The 20,912-nt window shown below is 33.8% G+C and overlaps 1 protein-coding gene across 2 annotated transcripts; it reads left to right on the forward strand.

Annotated features, from left to right (window-relative positions):
• The first annotated feature begins 9,800 nt into the window (after positions 1-9,800).
• On the forward strand, positions 9,801-14,483 carry LOC107781380 (non-structural maintenance of chromosomes element 4 homolog A). Of its 2 annotated transcripts, none has more exons than XM_016602073.2 (7): positions 9,801-10,369; positions 11,064-11,144; positions 12,313-12,565; positions 12,649-12,739; positions 13,147-13,363; positions 13,437-13,539; positions 14,035-14,205. In XM_016602073.2, the coding sequence occupies exons 1-7, from the start codon at positions 10,081-10,083 to the stop codon at positions 14,069-14,071; spliced, it is 1,071 nt and encodes a 356-aa protein (XP_016457559.2). In that variant the 5' UTR covers positions 9,801-10,080; the 3' UTR covers positions 14,072-14,205. The 2 variants fall into 2 exon arrangements, with proteins under 2 accessions (XP_016457559.2, XP_016457558.2); XM_016602072.2 differs by having other exon boundaries at positions 9,802-10,369; positions 13,448-13,539; positions 14,035-14,483.
• Positions 14,484-20,912: the final 6,429 nt, after the last annotated feature.

The following is a 20,912-nucleotide window of genomic DNA, read 5'->3' on the forward strand; positions in this document are numbered from 1 at the left end:
CACAGTGCAATTTTCCGACGAAGGGGAATGAACCCTCTTTCATCCCCTAAATCCGCCCCTGGTTCCAAGTGTGGGCAATTCATCCCGTCCAATAGAACCCTACAATTATCAACATATGTAAGAATGGTGCAGTTTTTGAGTTTGAGTAAATTTGATCTATCAATATCTTTGGATCAGTTTCTACGATGAGTGGAAACAGATATTTTGTATAGGCCAATTCAATACCTTTAAAAAGAGCATTCAGTTCTCCATTCGGTTTCATAAAAACATTGCAAAAGAAAATTATCAATGTTATAAATAAAGACTGTAAATTAAAGACAAGTATAGATAGAAACTGATATATTATTCAACTTTCAAACTTATGTTCATAATGAACTGAAAACTCTTCTATTTATAGAAGAAAGGAAGCAGTTGCGAGGCTTTTCAGGAAGCAGCTGCAAGGCTTTTCTTTAGTTGCTTGTAAGTTGTCTGCATGAGCTGCTTGGAACCTGCATGTTTAATAAGAAGCTGCTGCAAATCATTTCATTGAGTTGCTTGCAACCTGCCTGCATCAACTGCTTGTAAGCTGTCTGCATGAGCTGCTTGCAACCTACCTGTTTAATAAGAAGCTGCTGCAAATCATTTCATTGAGTTGCTTGCAACCTGCCTGCATCAGCTGCTTGTAGATAAACTTCAACAGAGTACTAAATGGATAATCTTCTTCAGGAAGATTATCTATAGCGGAGTAATGAATGGACATCCACAATATAATATTTTCATAACACTCCCCCTTGGATGTTCATTAAAAGATAATGTGCCTCATTAAAACCTTACTAGGAAAAACCCAGTGGGAAAAAATCTAGTGAAGAAAAAAGAGTACACATATTTAATAATACTCATTTCTAGCTGCCTCATTAAAAACCTTACAAAAAAAACCCCATGAAAAAAAACCTTAGTAAGAAAAAAAGAGTACATCGCGTATTTCACTCCCCCTGATGAAAACCTTCTTTTTAATATTTGAGTCTCCGCATTTCAATCTTGTATACCATCTTCTCAAAAGTTAAATTTGGCAAAGATTTAGTGAACAAATCTGTTGGATTGTCACTTGAACGGATTTGTTACACATCGATGTCACCATTTTTCTGAAGATCATGTGTGTAGAATAATTTTGGTGAAATGTGCTTCGCTCTATCTCCTTTTATAAATCCTCCATTTAATTGGGCTATGCATGCAGCATTGTCTTTGTATAAAATTGTGGATCTTTTATCACATTCCAAACTACATTTTTCTTGAATAAAATAAATCACTGATCTCAACCATACGCATTCCCTACTTGCTTCATGAATAACTATTATCTCAGCATGATTTGAATAAGTAGCAACAATTGATTGCTTTGTGGAGCGCCATGATATGACAATACCTCCACATGTAAATACGTACCCGGTTTGAGATCGAGCTTTATGGGGATCAGATAAATAACCTGCATCTGTATAACTAACAAGATCTGCACTACCTTTGTTAGCATAAAACAAACTCATGTCAAGAGTTCCCTTTAAATATTGCAAAATATGCTTAATCCCATTCCAATGTCTCCGTGTAGGAGAAGAGCTATATCTTGCTAGTAAATTAACAGAAAATGCTATGTCAGGCCTTGTAGCATTAGCAAGATACATAAGTGCACCAATTGTACTGAGGTAGGGTGTTTCAGGACCAAGGAGTTCCTCATCCTCTTTTGGAGGTCGGAACAGGTCCTTGTTCACTTCAAGTGATCAAACAACCATTGGTGTACTCAATGGGTGCGCTTTGTCCATGTAAAAGCATTTTAAGACCCTTTCTGTATAAGCAGATTGATGCATAAAGATCCCGTCTGCTAAATGTTCAATTTGTAGTCCAAGACAAAGCTTTGTCTTTCCATGATCTTTCATCTCAAATTCTTTTTTAAGATATTCAATTGCCTTTTGGAGCTCTTCTGGAGTTCCAACAAGATTTATATCATCAACATAAATAGCAAGTATAACAAATTCTGATGTCATTTTCTTTATAAAAATACATGGATAAATAACATCAATTTATGTAACCTTCTTTCAACAAATATTCACTAAGGCGATTATACCACATGCGCCCAGATTACTTTAAACCGTACAAAGATCTTTGTAATCTGATTGAATACATTTCCCGAGATTTTGAATTTGCTTCAGGCATTTTAAGTCCTTCATGGATTTTCATGTAAATCTCATTATCAAGTGACCCGTACAGATAAGTTGTAACCACATCCATCATATGTATTTCAAGCCTTTCACGTAAGGCTAAACTGGATAGATATCGGAATGTTATGGCATCCATGATGGGTAAATATGTCTTTTCATAATCGACTCCAGGTCGTTGTGAGATTCCTTGTGCGATAAGGCGAGCCTTGTATCTTTCAACTTCAGTTTTGTCATTCCTTTTTCGCACAAAAACCCATTTATGACCAACTGGTTTTATACCATCAGGTGTTTGGACTACTGGTCCAAAGACCTCTCTTTTAGCAAGTGCGTTCAATTCTGATTGAATTGCCCCTTGCCATTTTGGCCAATCAGATCTTTGTTGATATTCTTCGACAGATCGGGGTTCAAAATCCTCACTATCTTGCATAATGTTAAGTGCAACATTATATGCAAAAATATTATCCACCACTATTTCAGATCCATTTAAATTAATCCCATCACCAGTAGAACTTATTAAAAGTTCCTTGCTCACTTGAGTCTCGGGTTCAGTGATTTCTTCAGGAATCTCAGAACTAATCAGATCTTGGGTCTCTTAAGGAGATCCATTTATAGTATTGTTTTGATCATTTGTCGATTTTCTTTTTCGAGGATTTCGATCCTTAGAACCCAAAGGTCTACCACGCTTCAGGCGTGCTTTAGGTTCACTAGTTCTCATGCTAGTAGATGGTCCTGCTGGGACATCAATCCGTATAGGTACATTCTCTGCAGGGATATGTGACTGAGTTATCCTTTTCAAATCAGTAAACGCGTCTGGCATTTGATTTGCTATATTTTGTAAATGGATGATATTTTGGACCTCCTGATTACATATAGGGGTACGTGGATCAAAATGAGATAATGATAAAACTTTCCACACAATTTCTCTTTTGATTTACTTTATATCTCCCCTTAATTGTGAAAAATTTGTTTCATCAAACCGACAATCTGCAAATCGAGCAGTAAATAAATCCCATGTCAATGGTTCAAGATAACGAATAATAGAGGGTGATTAAAACTCAATATATATTCCTAACCTTCTATGTGGGCCCATCTTACTGCGTTGTGGTAGTGCTACTGGCACATATACAACACATCCAAAAATTCGTAAATGGGAAATATCTGGTTCATGACCAAAAACTAATTGTGACGGAGAATATTTATTATAATGTGTCGGTCTGAGACGGATAAGTGATGCTGCATGCAAGATAGCATGGCCCTAAATAGTAGTGGACAATTTTGTTTTCATAAGTAGTGGTCTTGCTATCAATTGCAGGCGTTTAATAAATGAATCTGCAAGGCCATTTTGAGTATGAACATAAGCTACAGGATGTTCAACTTTTATCCCAACTGATACACAGTAATTATCAAAAGCTTGACATGAGAATTCTCCAGCATTATCAAGGCGAATAGCCTTTATAGGATAATCTGAGAATTTCACCCTTAATCGAATTATTTGGGCTAATAGCTTTGCAAATGTCAGGTTATGAAATGATAGTAGGCACACATGAGACCATCTTGAAGATGCATCTATTAGGATCATAAAATAACTAAACAGCCCACTTGGTGGGTGAATAAGTCCACATATATCACCATGTATACGTTTTAAACAGGCAGGGGATTCAATGCCAACCTTCATTGGTGATGGCCTAGTGATCATTTTGCCTTGATATCAAGCATCACAATAAAATTTATTATTTGTAAGAATCTTCAGGTTCTTTAATGGATGCCCACTCGAATTTTCAGTAATTTGTCTCATCATTATTGATCCAGGATGGCCTAAACGGCCATGCCAAAGCACAAAAATATTTGAATCAGTAAACTTCTAGTTTACGATAGAGTGTGCTTCAACTGTACTAATCTTTGAATAGTATAACCCAGAAGATAAAGTTGGTAACTTTTCTACAATGCACTTCTGGCCAGAAACATTCTTTGTAATACAAAGATATTCCATATTCATTTCATTTGTCGTCTCAACATGATACCCATTTCGGCGGATATCTATAAAATTCAACAAGTTTCTTCGGGACTTGGAGGAGAATAATGCATTGTCTATTATAAGTTTTGTTCCCTTAGACAGAAATATAATGGCTCTTCCAGAACCTTCAATCAAACTTATATTACCAGAAATTATTGAAATATTTGCTTTTTCCTTATGCAAATAAGAAAAGTATTTATGATCCTTGAATATGACATGAGTTGTTCCACTATCAAATATACAAATATATTCATGATTGGTATTTGATCCAAACATAACTTGAGGATTATCCATATTATTCAAAATGACATAAATAAAATATGTTATAGTAAACATCATTATCAAAGCATAACTTTTATTTATGTACAACAATTACATAACCATACTATCTATTACGAACAACCAAAATTAAAATATTTACATTTCTACACATTCACCATCGATCATATGACTTGTTTCTCCTTCTGGGAGTGCAAAGTAATCAGCTACATCCAAATGCATGAAGTCTAAATTATCTTCAGAAATAAAATTTGCTTCAGCATTTTTCTCTGCCTTCTTCAGGGAGGCTTGATAAAGCTCAACCAGGTGCTTTGGCGTACGACGGTTGCGTGACCAGTGCCCTTTTCCTCCACATCTATAGCATGTATTTTCTGGCTTTGCTGCTTACACCGCTTCATACTTTTGTTCATTCCTTTTCCGCTGCTGGTGGTGAGGAGGGTTCTTTGGTGCATTATTATTACCATGATTAGAGTTTCTTTCCTGACCACGGCCATGACCATGACTGGGGCAACAACCTCTTCCACGCTTAGCTTGGTAGAAGTTCGTCTCATTCACTTTAGGGAATGGATAAGAACCAATTGGTCGGCTTTCATGGTTTTTCGTTAATAGCCCATTATGTTGCTCGACTACAAGAAGATGTAAGATAAGTTCAGAATACTTTTTGAATCCCATCTCTCGATATTGCTGCTGCGGGAGCATATTCGAGGCATGAAAAGTGGTAAAAGTTTTCTCCAACATAGCATGATCAATAATATTATCACCACATAATTTTAACTGGAAAATAATTCTGAACATAGCAGAGTTATACTCACTGATAGATTTAAAATCTTGTATCCTTAAATGAGTCCAATCATATCGTGCCTATGGAAGAACGACCAATTTCAGGTGGTCATATCTATCTTTCAAATTATTCCACAATATACTGGATCTTTAACAGTAAGATATTCCATTTTCAGGCCTTCATCAAGGTGATGGCGTAGGAATATCATTGCTTTGGCACGGTCTTGGTTTGATGCCTGATTTTTGTCCTTGATGGTGTCTGCCAGACCCATTGCATCAAGATGAATTTCGGCATCAAGCACCCAAGACATGTAGCTTTTGCCCGATATATCCAGGGCTACAAATTCAAGTTTAGAAAGATTTGACATTATTTAGAAAAAGAAAGTTCGTACCTCTGATACTTTCAAAGTATTTGCTCGAGATGACAGAGTCTCGTGCTGATAACGTATTATAAAATAAAGACTGTTAAGTAAAGACAAGTATAGAAAGAAACTGATATATTATTCAACTTTCAAACTTATGTTCATAATGAACTGAAAACTCCTCTATTTATAGAAGAAAGGAAGTAGGTGCGAGGCTTTTCAGGAAGCAACTGCAAGGCTTTTCAGGAAGCAGCTGCAAGGCATTTCAGGAAGCAGCTGCAAGGCTTTTCTTTAGCTGCTTGTAAGGTGTGTGCATGAGCTGCTTGCAACCTGCCTGCATCAGCTGCTTGTAAGTTGTCTGCATGAGTTGCTTGCAACCTGCATGTTTAATAAGAAGCTGCTGCAAATCATTTCATTGAGTTGCTTGCAACCTGCCTGCATCAGCTGCTTGTAAGTTATCTGCATGAGTTGCTTGCAACATGCTTGTTTAATAAGAAGCTGCTGCAAATCATTTCATTGAGTTGCTTGCAACCTGCCTGCATCAACTGCTTGTAGATAATTTCAACAGAGTACTAAATGGATAATCTTCTTCAGGAAAATTATTTATAGTGGAGTAATAAATGGACATCCACAATATAATATTTTCATAACAATCAAGAAATTGACAGACTTTAGTCCCTTTTTGGGTTAGAACAATGTATTTTTTAGTAGTAAAGTTATAAACGTCATTCGAGAACGAATAATCCTAAATAGGGGCAAATGTAGCTCTCCTAAAAATTTAGCTAAGCTTTACTACTTTAAAGTGCACTAGTAATGCTGAAAATATCAACTTGCGTGCCAACAACGACGATGAACAAGAAAAATATTTGTCACACAAGTTAATACATAACAACATGGTTCGAGATCATGAACGGTGTAAATATTTAATTATGTTGAATAAGGAAGATGGAATAAAAAAAAGAAAAGAGATGCTTAGTATTTAGTCTATCACCTTCATAGGTATTATGGCATATCTATTAAATTCAACGTATTTATTGGTCAATCATTATTGAAGGTAAATATAACAAAAGGCTAATCTTTGCCGGGGATCCTTAACAAAATTACTCCAATTTAAATGGACAAGGGACGCATTGTGTAGCCTCAAACCAATAGAGTGCAAACGGCGCACCATATAGCAGCTAATGGACCAAAATTTGGTCTTATACGCATACCTCTTTGGCTGACTGTACTCAACTGGGAGCTCTTCCAATTGGATTTTCAACCAAATCTCATTCCATGCCATCCAAGGTAAGTTTCCACCCTTACTTTGTATTAATTAAAGTTAGTAACACCTATATTTAACACCATTATATATTTGGATTAGTTAGATTTCAACAAGAATTACAAGAACACTAACAAGAACTCAAGTTAGAGCTTAGTTTAGAAGAGATAATTTCTTTATCCCATTCTTAAATATAATTATGGATTAAGTATTTGAGGATGTGTGGAGTAAAAAATACCATTTTATTAAAATTCTATGCAAAGTCTTGAAATGAGTTATATGTTCAAGCTAGGGCTAAATTGAGAAAGAAGATGAATATTGTCACGTTTGCATGAACAATGTCATTTGTGCTTCTTAATGAAGCGACTAGACTCCATAACACATATAATAAACGAATTGAAAAAATTGAGAATCGGCCTTCAATGGAAGAATATGAATTTTTTGAACCTTTGAAAATTATGCCCAAATGTTGGATACTTAGTTGATTAAATTGGTATTATTGTGATACATTGTTGATGAATATGAGTTTGTATATGTAGATTAAAGTTATTGGGTATCTTTAGACGACCAACGTGACTTCTAGCTAACCAGCGCAACCTCGAGGTATGTCGAGCTTTAAATTATCTTGTGTGTTTTTTTAAAACACTTCATGTCTTTGAAAGAATAATTAATTCAATGCGATTTCATTCACGTCGGGGACAACCTTGCATAGTTTACTCCATGGATCAAAGTAATGAATAACTTGGCATAAATTACTAAATGTTGAAAATGATTAGAAGCTTGACGTTCCTTACATGAACTAAACGACTCGACGCTAATACGTTATAATATTTAGATATTTCTTTCACACTGTTGGATATAAATACATGGCTTACTTTTGAATGATATAATTATTTCTCTTTCTTGATCTTTATTAAAGTAATGAATTGAACCACTTGATTGAAAAATAAAAATTTGGCTAGAGAACCATGAATTAAAATGAATCGGTTTATTGTCATGCCAATGAAACATAGACGTAAGGATTATGTATTTTTTTATCATACCATTGGAAATATAGACCGAAGGGTTATGTACTCTATTATCGTACCATTAAGAATAAACAGAAGGATTATATACTCTATAATCGTACCATTGAAAATATAAACATAAGGGGTATGTACTCTATTATCATACCACTAACAAGATAGACTGAAGAACTATGTACTATACTAATATTGTATAATTAAAAATATATATGGAAGAGCTATGTACTCTATTATTGTACCATTGAAACATAGATGCAAAGGCTATGTGCTTATTTGTCACACTTTGAAACACAAACGAAAGGTTGTGTACTTGATTATTAATATAACATTGAAACACGTGAAAAATTGCATACTATTTTATCGCTTGCTAAATCAAATGCATACATAACCATTGCGTGAAACTTATGAGATGAGAACATTAAAAATACAAACTAAAAAACATTTGATATGTCTTACTAATTGAAATGACGCTTGTCACACTTTAAAGATAAATGTGGTACACTTTAAATAAGTTAGCCTATTATAAAAATTATTCAGTAAAGTAACTTTTATATTGTTTGAGATAACAAAGTCATCTTAGTATACCCATATCTCTTGTAAAATAACCCAAGCAATGTACAGAAGCAAATTTGGCCCTCGAAATAATGCCCCTGTTATCTTTTAAACTAGACAATGAACCTCTTTGAGCTAACAATTTCATATGGTTTTAAAGTTTTGACTATTATAGAATCACAGATATAATCAATTTTAACTATTTTAACACTAGTATTATTCTCTTTTATTCAAAATGATTATCATCAAAATGTTTTTATAAGTTAGATCCAGAAATATATGAGAAACTGTTTTGCTTTTCTTTTTTATATGCATCATTTTATTGATACCTCCACTATCAAGTGAAGCACATTAGAAAGATATAAAAAACACAATATTGGACGAATTGGATAGTTAAAGTAAATTTTTAATTTGTTGTACACGAATACCACCTTAAGAGAAAGATCAAATAAAAGAAATGTAAAGACACTGAAAAATGCCTAAAATCGTCCAGAAATACCGACCGAAATTGGTCGAAAAACTGAAAAAATCGATCAATTTTCGACCGACTTTAATTCATCGAAATTAGATTGGTCGGTACTAAATAGCGACCGGTCAATATTTTTCGACCGAAGTAGGTCGGTATTTTAATTATGCAATTGAAAAATGCACCGTCTGGGAATCAAACCAGGGCATGTACTTTGGCAGGATAATATTCTACCGCTAGACTCTTGGTACATTTTGGTTTAAGATAATCTTTTATTTTATTTGTACTCTTTAATTGCATCTTCGCGCGAAAATAACCAACCGATTTCGGTTGGTTTTATTAAAAATATAAATTTACCGATGACCGGCTGAAATAACCGATAGATTTCGATCGATTTTTTGAATATTACTTTTAATTTATTTTATATGAAAAAACGACCAAAGTTGGTTGATTTCTTAAAAAATAAATTTTGCGGGACGCCAAAATAAATTCCCGCATTTGTGTGCCAAAAACAAAATCGAAGTTGGTCGATTTCGTAAAAAAAAATTGAAAAATAAAATATTTTAAAATACCGATCGACTTTGGTCGGTTTTTTGGTCGGTTTTTTGATAGTCGATCGGTTTGTCGCGGTTGATTTTGGCCGAGTAAATAGAAATATGAAATTCTAAATTCTTATGAATTTAGTTTCTTACTATTTCATTGTTGAGAAAAAGCATGTTTTAATCTAAATTACTGTAACTAAATTATATGTTTTCGAAAGTTTCGACCGCGATTAGTCTAATCTTTTTTTCTGGTTGATTTGAGGTCAAAGATGATTCTCTGTATAATTTATTACTAAGTGTTAAGGGTACTGTTTCAAACCTCAGAAAGTTGAGGGGCTAAACAGAAATCTCCCAATATAAATTCATTGAGAAAGAAAAACTAGAAAAGAAAAAACAAATCTCTTACTCGGAGCGCGCGTTTCTAATACTTCAACACTTACATTCAAAAATTGAAATTTTTCTAGGGTTCTTACATTGGCTCCAGAAAGTTTCATTTCTAGGGCTCAATTTTTTACGATTTTATTTCTAATTCTTCAAAAATTCAAAGTAAATTCATATCGTCAATTTCTTCCCAATACTTTTTCCTCTTCTTGGATGCTTAATTGAAAAAGCTATGGTTCGCATTGTGAAACGTGAACCTGTGAATACTCGAAGTAGCGGCGGAGTAGCGGCGAGCACTAGCAATGGCCATAACGACGGTTCTGTAGAGGTAGAAGCTGCTGGACGACTTCGTTTAAAGCTTCCCGAAGAAACTACGATCCTAAAACGCGAAAAAGTTAGTACTCGTATTCGTCAAAATAGAGGAGCAGAGAGTAATGGAGAAGTATCAACAGACGAAGGCACTGTTGGAATACGCAGAGTTCTTCGATCTCATTATCTCTCCGTTAAGTCTCGTATTTCTGGTAATTTCTCTTCCTTAGTCTCAAAGTTTTTTTTTTTTAATTTTTTATGTTTATAAAGTGTGACCTTATTTTCCTTGATTTTGTGAATATATGAATGTGTATATACAGGAACTGCGTAAGTTGGGACAAATGGAGTATTAATATAATTGTTGGAAAGTTAGTTCAATAGAGAAAACATCATGTCACAATTTAGAACTGGAATAATTTAATGAATTTAAATATTGAAAGATATGCTATTTTGTAGGAAAAATCAAATTATCTCAGCATTTTGAGATGTTGAAAGTGAAAAATGTCATGTAAATTGTAACGGAAGAAGTATTTTAAATTATATATGTTTACACACAAATTAAAATATCATAGTCAAAGAAAAGTTCAAATAGTAATGTCATGAAAAATTGGGACAAAGAGTAATTTATATGTGCAGTTTAATGGTTAAAGAGTAATTTATATGTGCAGTTTAATGGTTCCTATTTTTCGATGAAGTTCAGTTATGTACTTAGCAAAGGGTTGGTTTCCCCTATGTTTTTCTTAAGCTATTTTTACTAATTGTAGGAGATTAATGTTTATGTTTTTTGGAGGCTAATGTTGCTGATTAATTTCTCCTCTGTGCTAAAAGTACTCCGTATTTTTATTATACTTTGTGGTTACAGATATTCTATAACGGATTGCAATTGGTTTAATGTCGTTCTTGCAGATGAGAGAGATGATATATCAAAAGTTGATTCAGATAAATTCAAGTCAATAATTGAGGAAGTCGAAAGACTACATCAGCGTGGTACTGATTCAATGTCTTACTTTCTGGTGTACTGATACTATCTCTAGTTAAATTTTTTGCATGTGAAGAGATGCATGCTTATGTCGTATTGTCACTTGTGAATTGGGTGCTCCCTCCTCCCTAACGTAGCCCACTCTGTTTTTGGAGAGTTCAGCAAAGGTTTTGGTTATGTCTACCAAGGTGCCTAGAAGTCGTGGTCTTTTCGGATGAAGAATTATCTATGGAAAAATTTCTTGCATCCTCCTGGGATTGATATTATGATTCTCTAATTCTCGTTCGGTTTTTTTTCTTCTTATTTGTGTTGAAATGTTGGGGATTCAAGTCTGGTGGTGTCTCATCAAATAAAAGTCTTGTATTGTATCCATGGTTTTTTTGAGCACGTAAAAAAAATCTAATAATTTTGTATGAAAATAATTAAAATTTATTCTAAGTGATTAGAGAGCTCAACTTGTGCTTCCCTATCCCCCAAGATTCAGTTTCATGTATTTTGCATCTTTTCCTGTCTGAGTACGACAACAAATTAAATTACTCTGCTTCCTAAAATATCTGAGATAAAGATGACTGTTTGCAAAATATGTTCCTGTTTTTAGCAAGCAGATCCGACGGACCTTTTGACTATTTCCTTCGAACTCCGAGTCTGAATGGTTCTAGCTTGATAATAGTTTATTGTCCAACATTTTGGATGTTATTTATAACCTGTTTGGCCAAGCTTCTAAAATTAGCTTATTTTGAGAAATGCTTTTCTCAAAAGTACTTTTCAAAAAAGTGCTTTTGGTGAGAAGCAGTTTATGTTTGGATAATTAATTTGAAAAGCACTTTTGAACACTAATTAGTGTTTGGCCAAGCTTTTGAAAACTATTTCTAAGTGTATTTTTTTCAAAAATGCTTCTCAGAAAAGTGCTTTTGGAGAGAAACTACTTTTTTCTGCTTTTCAAAAATTGCTTCTACTTCTCCTCAAAAACACTTTTTTTTCATCTAAAAGCTTGGCCAAAAGAAAAAAAGCACTTTTGGCCCAAAAAAAGCTTGACCAAATAGGCTATTAGTTTGCCGAGGATCACAACAGTTAAGCTACGTTTTTGGGGCATACCAAGATGCTTTATTTAGAAAATTGATGATCGAATGTTCTGTCTTCACTTATTGGGTTGTATTTTCACTGGTTGACATACAGTACAAAAACCTAGGGAACAAGTTGCGGATGCAGAAGCCCTGTTGGACATCACGAACACGCTGGTGACTTCGGTGAAGGCCCATGGTAATGAAGGAGTGACTCCTTCAGATTTTGTTAGTTGCCTACTAAGGGACTTTGGTCAAGAAGGTGGATCTAGCAGTATAACAGGAGAGGATAGGGACTCTATCCGCTGGAAGTACATTGGCTGTGTAGTCTCTCATGTTTTCAGGAGTGCTCCTTGTTGCTGTACAATGTAGGTGCTGAATCCTCTCTCTTCTCCCTTGTTTCCCACCATTTTGTATAACAAAACAGATGTGAATATTGAACGTTTTACAGGATAGGGCCTATGAATACTGAAGTGAAGCAACGCAAGACTGTCGTTCACAGAAAGCGTATGAGGCCAACAGAACGTGAACGCCCTGAGGAGGTATGACTTACATGCCCCTCTGTGCGCTTCCATATATAGAATGGAAAACTTTAGCTTTGGGGAATTCACCTTAGGTGCCTTTATCAAAAGATGGTATATACTTCAAGCTAGAATATACAACGTAATTTTGTCTCCAACAAGGTTCTTTTTGAATATTTGAGACCTTTAAGTCCATGAATATTTGGTGAATGCCCATAATATTTTTAGCATTTTACTAGAACGGTACATCTGGTAGCTAGATCGTTTCTGCATTTGCAGTCTTGTTTCCTCTCTCTTTTTTTTCTCATGCAAGTTGCAGTCATTTTTCTTTCAGCTTCTCTAAACCCACTAACAACTAACCAAAAAATTTTATTGCTAATTTTAATTTTGATGTCAATCGCATTTTGATTTGTTGTGATATGTTTCAGCTTGAAGAAACTGTTGATGAGGAGAAGACAGACACTGACAAGAACATGGCTACAATGTTTCAAATTCTGAGGAAGCACAAGACTGTCAGGCTTGAAAACTTAATACTGAACAGAAAGTGCTTTGCACAGACAGTTGAAAATTTATTTGCCCTATCATTTCTAATTAAAGATGGGCGAGCTGATATTACCATTGATGAAAAAGGCTGTCATCTAGTTTGTAAGTTTACCATGTCCATTTATTTCTCAAAATCATTTTACCTCTGCTTATTTCCTCTGACTAGAGTATTAAGTTTTACTGCAGCACCAAGGAATGGTCCCGCTGCTAATGCAGTCCTTTCTGGGGAGGTTTCTTACAGCCACTTCGTCTTTAGATTTGACTTTCAGGATTGGAAGGTATCTATACATAATCTCTTAAATCCTAAAGACTATATGCATGACGTAGTATTGGTTTCTAATGCCTTCTCAATGATTTGACTTGTTATTACCACTCAAGCGGTTCACTATCTTCGACTAGAAAATGTGTATCCTGCACAACTCACTGAGGACCAAAGTTGTAACGGCTTTATGGTTTATTGCCAAAGATTAAAACGGCTTGGTTATCTAACAAAAATAGTCTTCAAGAAGTTTACTAATGACATTGTTGCATTTGCATAATATTACAAAATAGGTGTATGAGTGATAGGGTCAAAAAGTAATGCTCAGTATAAACAATATTGTCATATAATTTTCTTCGTCATATCAATGTGGAATGAATAACAATTTTGCTTTTTTCCGAAGCAGCTGTTTTGTATACAAGGATAAGAATAGTACAGTCTTGATACTCATTCTTGAACTTTTCAATCGCATGATATGTGATCTGCCACTCTAAATTTGTTACGTCATATGCAGCTTATGTTGGGGTCAGTTAATGCTGGAGAAGAATTAATGCCACTCAGAACTGAAGCTGCGATACCAACAGCATCAACCTCTGAAGCAACTGAACGACCTGTGCCAACTACACCAATAAGGAAATTGACTAGGAATCGGGGTCTGGTTTTTCAGGAGCAGACTGTTGTTGAAGAATCCCCAGAAAGTGACAATTGCCAAGGAGCTGCTGCTGACCGGAAAGGAAAGCGAAAACTGACATAAGATTGACTGGCTGCAGCTTGTCAACTCTGAAGTGATGCGGGAAGAGCATTCTGCTATTTTGGGGGGAATTCAAAATTATTTGAATTTGGTAGAGTTTTCTTTTTGGTTTCCCTTTGGACCTAGAGGTACTTATTTTTAAAAAATGTATCTAATGTAGAGGTACCAAATGCACATTCTCTTTGTCTATCTAATGGATAATATTGTACAGATTTTGCCGTTGTAGTCATGGTGTCGCAGTGGTTACTAGGTACAGTTATTTTGCAAACAACTAAGCTTGAACTCAATTCTACTACTTTACACCTTGTTAGTTGGCTATATGAACTTTCTACCGTGTTGGTGGGAGTTCTATTCCCTACCTTATAATTCCCTTCCAAATTTCCACTTTCCCCTTGCTCCTACGAAAAAAAAAGAACTTTTTCTTTATTTGCCTTTCTTCTATTTTTAGTTATCTTACCGGCGTTCATAAAAAGTTGCAATTTTGAAACCCGTGGTGATAAAGATAATCTGACTCCATTAGGCCTTACAGTCTAGTTTAGCATCAACCTAGACTAGGGATGGGACAGGATAATTTTAGTGGGATGAGACGAAAAGTTACTGAGACTAGGGAGATCGGGCCTTAATCGGATTGGGATAATCGGGACGTCCCTCTAGGCTCATCCCATACCACTAACGGGACGGAGACCCTTAGTGGAATTTTTTTGATTTTTCTTAATTTAAATATTTAAGTACTAAAAATTATTTTAAAAAATTAAAATTGGCTACAGCTAGTTTTAAAAAAAACTTCAAACTTAATAAATTATAAAGAAGATAAATATGAAATTATAATTTATACGGAAAAGGGCCAAATATACCCATGTACTATCAGAAAAGATTTAAATGTTCTCATCGTTATACTTTGAGTCCATATATCCCCTGTCGTTATACTATTGGTTTAAATATATTTTTTTCCCGTTAAGTTTGTCCAAAGTGGACATCCAATCCTATATGACACTGATATTTGATGAGGTGGTGCCCCTAACTCATTTTACCCCTCCCTTCTATTTTTTTCACCACTAAAATTTTCTTCCCCTCTGCCACTATTGACACCATTACCTCTACCATAAAAATTATTGTATTTCAAATTTTAGTCTTTTATATATGGATTAGAGGCGTAGAGGTGGCATGCCATGTGGCATCCACCTCATCAAATATCAGTGTCACATAAGATTGGATGTCCACCTTGGACAAACTTAACGTAAGAAGTGTATATTTGAACAAATAGTATTACGGTATGGATATATTTGGACCCAAAGTATAATGAATGATTTGTTTAAACCTTTTCTCATAGTACACGGGTATATTTGGCCCTTTGCCATAAATTATAAAAAGAAAAGACTTGTAGCAAAATATTTTAGTAAATATGATTTTTCTAAGTACTTATAAAAAGAAAAGACTTGTAATTTATTTAATATAATCCCAAGTAAGAAGTAACTAAGTAAGATAATTCTTAAAAAATAAATAAGGGTAAATCCTTTTAGTTTATTTAATAGAAATTTCAAACTTCAAACACAAATACAAGTCTTTTGAAGAGCACACGAAGAAAAGAACCTAATATACACAACTACTTTCTAGGAAGGGTTCTGCTTGAATTAGATCCGTAAGTAGCTAATGATAAATTATCATACTACTATCTATACTATCCTATATAGCTTTTTCCTAACTTTCGTATAATATCAACATGAAGCTCAATGTAGCTAAATGTTCCTGAGCTCCATGCCGTCATCGCTTCCAGTGCAAGGTATCTCATTGCATTATCTTTTTCCTTAGTGGTTAATTTTTTAAATCCAAATTTTCTTTTTTCTGCATTGATTCAATCTCTGAATAAGAGAAAACCTCTAGGTTGTCCTCTACTAATAAATATATATGGTCTCCGATTTGAAATTGTGAGGTGCTAAAAAATACTCTTTGAAGCTACTGATGATGCTTCAATAGCCAGTACATCTCGAATTATTCTTGAAAGTGTTGGAAATGCCTTGTCACGCCCCCTCTACCATGCTAAAAGTCGCTCCTTGCTTTCTTCGTCTTTAATAGATTCCAATCCTTGATTAAGATAAGCATTAAGTTCATTTTCAATACCACTTGAATCAAGACCTATTAACTCTTCCATACCTTCCCCACTTCATCTTCTAGTCTAGCCTTAGAAGTTATAGGAGGATGTACATTGTCTCGAGTTACCATACTTTTATACGTATCAAACATTAGTTTAACATGAATATATATATATATATATATATATATATATATATATATATATATATATATGTTAGCTTGACATTCTTCGAGAATTGGCATTTCAGTTATGAACAAGTCCTTTTGCACCTCGTAATTTTAAGATGGGTTAAATATAGTAGAAACCAAATAAATGGCGGGAATAGGAAAAAAAAATACTATTTAAGTTTTAAAATTATTTCTTCAACAACTGTTCATATGCATCTATCTTTTTATACTTAGCAAATACAACTTGAATTCTACAAATATACCATAATATTTGTATAATAGTAGGATAATGTATACTAGAAAATTATTTTGTAGCATAATAAATTTTTTTTAAAAATTTAATAAGCTCATGAATTTCTTCTCAATCAGAATCGACAATTTGATCATCAAGGTTAGCATTATATGCATTAAATACCATTTGTATAGACACCGATAGACATAAGCAACTTTTGACATTTCTTAAGTAGAATTTCACCTAGTATAAATATCTTTTAAAATTTTTCTATATGGAAGATCAACATAGATACACTGCTCTTTAAATTCACGAATCCTACTCGCTTTATTAGCACGGAAAATATAGGCGCAATCATATTGTATTTTAGCACAAGAAGTAGTAAATAAATCAATACCATTTTTTACAACCAAATTAAAAATATGGCACGCGCAACTAACATGAAAAATTGAGTCATAAAGTGGACAAATTCTAATTTTTAATTTTTTTGCTGCAGTGGTATTAGCATAAGCATTATTTAATATGATAGTTACAACTTTATCAGTAAAACCACAAAATTGAACAATGTCTAGAACAATAGCAACAATATATGCTCTAGTGTATTCTGAATCAATGAATTTTATAACCAATCATACGTTTTTGCATATTTCAGTTATGATCAATTCAATGACATGTAACAGTTAAATAGTCATTGCCATTAGGACTATGACATATATCAGAAGTGATAGACATTTTACAATCTAAGTGATAACACAACGTATATACTAAAGATAGTCATTCTGAAATTTAAAAATATCATTTCTAAATGCGGTTTTAGAAAAATCTTGAAAAGCAGGATTATGTGACTCTTGTATATAATGCACAAAAGCGAGGTGAGAAGGAAAAGTAAAAGGTAAGCCATAGATAGCGATCATTTTGCTACGTTTTCGCTATCTCTATCTATGTTATAGGGACGTTGTAAACGACCACTAGTAGGGTTAAATTATTGTTGAACATAATTAAAATCCCTGCCAGCTCCAGTAGGAGCGCCAAAAGTGCCGCTAGGATCCGGTATCTCTCCAACTTCTATTTCAGCTTGTATCCATAAAAAATTGTGTTTAGTTTTCAAGTGTCCTCCCCCCCCCCCCCCCTGCGCTTTTTCATCCGTTCCATATGCAAATGGTAATTTACATTTAGAACAAGTGCAAGACATGCATATTTATCAAAATTTAAAAACTTCCATACATATGATGTTCTCTGACGCGTTGCCGTTACCTTACCTCTAGTAGGAGGTAAAGCTCCAGACCGAGATTGAGTCTCAGTTAGAGCTTCTAAAACTGGATTAGTGGGTATTTTATCTAATATATCTTCTTCATTTTCTTCATCCTCATTAATACCAAAACATAGCCAAATTATTTTTTTAAAGTTTCATTATCTAGTGGCTCCTCTGAAATAATATAATAAAAGTCAGGTGATATGCTTAAGGAAGTTTCTTCAACATGGGTACAATCCTCTATGCGTTTTCTAGTTTTAGCAAAAGGATTAGGATTACTATTAGAACTAGCACATTTATTACTTTAAAAAAAAATATATTTTGGGTATGCCTAATACCTTTGTAGGAGCCATAATTTAAATATAAGAATTAGACATGAAAATTAAACACAAAAATTAAATACAAAAATTAAGAAATGGAACGAGCGCACCGTAAATAAATATTAAAACTTAAAAAATTTGTCTAAATATTTGCTCTAAATACTTGAAGAATTAGTTTAGCAGTTTGAAACTTGCTCCAAATATTTTGCCCAAGTACTTGAAACTTAGATGATTGTGGAAAAATAGAGAGAATGATGAAGATAGAATGATAAAGAGAGAAAATGTTAGAACTAGAGAATTGTAAGAAATAATAAAGGAGGGAGGGTATTTACAGTTAAAAGTAGGGATAAGGTGTAATTTAATAAACTTGAAGGTTAATATAAAAGTTTGAGGGGGTAAGGGTTATTTTGGGGGGTTGGGGGGCTAAAGTTTGTCGTTTTATTACCGTTGCCAACGACTATTTTCCAAAGATTAGCCGTCGGCCAACAACTATTGTAGGCAATTAAAATTTTATTGAATTTAAATTCATAAGAAAATTGGATTTAATCTCAATTAAATATATTTCGGTCCAAACAAATATCATGGTTTTATATAATTTGATTAATTATTCAAATCCAATAAATAGGTCCAAATGCATTGGGCTAACCCATTTAATTGGCCTACAAGCTGACGAACCCACTTCATTAGACTCAAGATGTTATCTTCCTAGAGGCCCAGTTTGGTGCCACGTGGCACCAAAAGTCAAATGGAGGAGCTAATGGGATCATGCCACGTGTCAAAACGACAAGGCACGTCAAGTCAAATTAAAAGGCCAATAAAATCGTGCCACATATGCAAGTGACATGTTCTGACCAATCAAATGCGGACTTGTCACACTTCAATCTGATTGGTCGGAAAGATTTGTTCTCATCACAACTCTTCTCTTCCACAACTATAAATAGGGGTAGTCATAACTCAGAAAAGACACCAGAAGTCATAACAAGAAGCAAGAGAGAGCTCGTGGATCAAACGCCGTAAAATTCTCTACGAGCTTCAAGCTTTAAGCAATCAGGTTCAAGCTCAAGACCGAAGAACAAATTAAGGTTCAAGGAGTATGAGTTCAAATCAAAATTCGTGCTAGTTGAATTCAAGATCATCGTTTGTGAAAACAAGCATAAATTCAAGATCAAGCTTGAAGCTCAAATTGTTTGAAATCAAATACTACAATTATTGTAATATTTTCAGTCTCGATTATTTTTCTTGACGTAATTTTATTGTCTACGCTATAATTTTAAATAAAATATATGGCACCACACCCAGTACCGGGCCGGGACACCGGGACTAAACGGCTGTCCTGTCACATCACACGACCCACTACCCCCATCCCCTAACACCTACCGGGCCGTCCCGTTAGACACCATACTTTCCAACTATTACAATTATTGGAACTCTAATTTCAGTGTTGTTGAGTTAAAATAAGACTAGTGGAATCATGACCAAAAATGCTTCAAAACAGCATACCAATAATGTGATCGCAACTCTACACTACTATTGGTGTTTGAGTCAAACTGAGACAGTTTGAATTATTCTTACTATTACTATTTCCGCAAAGGGCTAAATATACTCATCTATTTTCGAAAATGGTCTAAGAATACCCCTCGTTATACTATTGGGTTATCTATACCCCTGCAGTTATACTTTGAGTTCAAATATACCCCTCATTTAAACGGAGGGACACGTGTCATCGTCCTGTTGGTCAATTCTAAATATCTCCTAATAAATTAAAAAGACTCATTACCCATACATGAAAAATAATTTTTTTTTGTAAAAACTGGAAAAAACTGAAATTATTTTTACTAAAAACTGAAAAAAACGAAAATATTTTTTTATATTTTGTTTTTGTAAAAACTGAAAAAAAGAAGAAGCTGAAAATCAATTTTCTAAAGCAATTTTTTTTGTAAAAACTGAAAAAAACTGAAATATTTTTTACTAAAAACTGAAAAAACGATTTTTTTCCCAGTTTTTACAAAAAAACTGCTTTAAAAAAAGCTGAAAAATATTTTCTAAAATAATATTTTTTGTAAAAACTGAAAACAAAACTAAAAAGCAATTTTCTAAAGCAAAGTTTTTGTAAAAACCGAAAAAAACAAATATTTTTTTTTCCCAGTTTTTAGTTAAAAATATTTCAGTTTTTTTCAATTTTTAATTGCTTTAGAAAATTGCTTCAGTTTTGTTTTTTCAGTTTTTACAAAAATATTGTTTTAGAAAATATTTTTTAGTTTTTTTTAAAGCAGTTTTTTTGTAAAAACTAAATAAAAAATATTTTCGTTTTTTTTCAGTTTTTAGTAAAATTTTGTTTTTAATTTTTTTTAATTTTTACAAAAAAAATAAATAAATTTCGGGTATGAGTAATGGGGTCTTTTTTAATTAATTAGGAAATATTTAGAATTGACAAACATGACGATGGCACGTGTCCCTCCTTTTAAATGAGAGGTATATTTGAACCCAAAGTATGACTGCAGGGGTATAGATAACCCAATAGTATAACAATGGATATTCTTGAACCATTTTCAAAAGTAGAGGGGTATATTTGGCCTTT

This window comes from Nicotiana tabacum, chromosome 4, assembly GCF_000715075.1.
Source record: "Nicotiana tabacum cultivar K326 chromosome 4, ASM71507v2, whole genome shotgun sequence".
In the NCBI taxonomy this organism is placed as follows: Eukaryota; Viridiplantae; Streptophyta; class Magnoliopsida; order Solanales; family Solanaceae; genus Nicotiana; species Nicotiana tabacum.

Coding starts and splice junctions, on each gene's coding strand:
- LOC107781380 (XM_016602072.2), top strand. CDS start 10,081: ATGGTTCGCATTGTGAAACGTGAACCTGTGAATACTCGAAGTAGCGGC. Junction 10,370..11,063: donor CGTTAAGTCTCGTATTTCTG/GTAATTTCTCTT, acceptor TCGTTCTTGCAG/ATGAGAGAGATGATATATCA. Junction 13,540..14,034: donor TTGACTTTCAGGATTGGAAG/GTATCTATACAT, acceptor CGTCATATGCAG/CTTATGTTGGGGTCAGTTAA.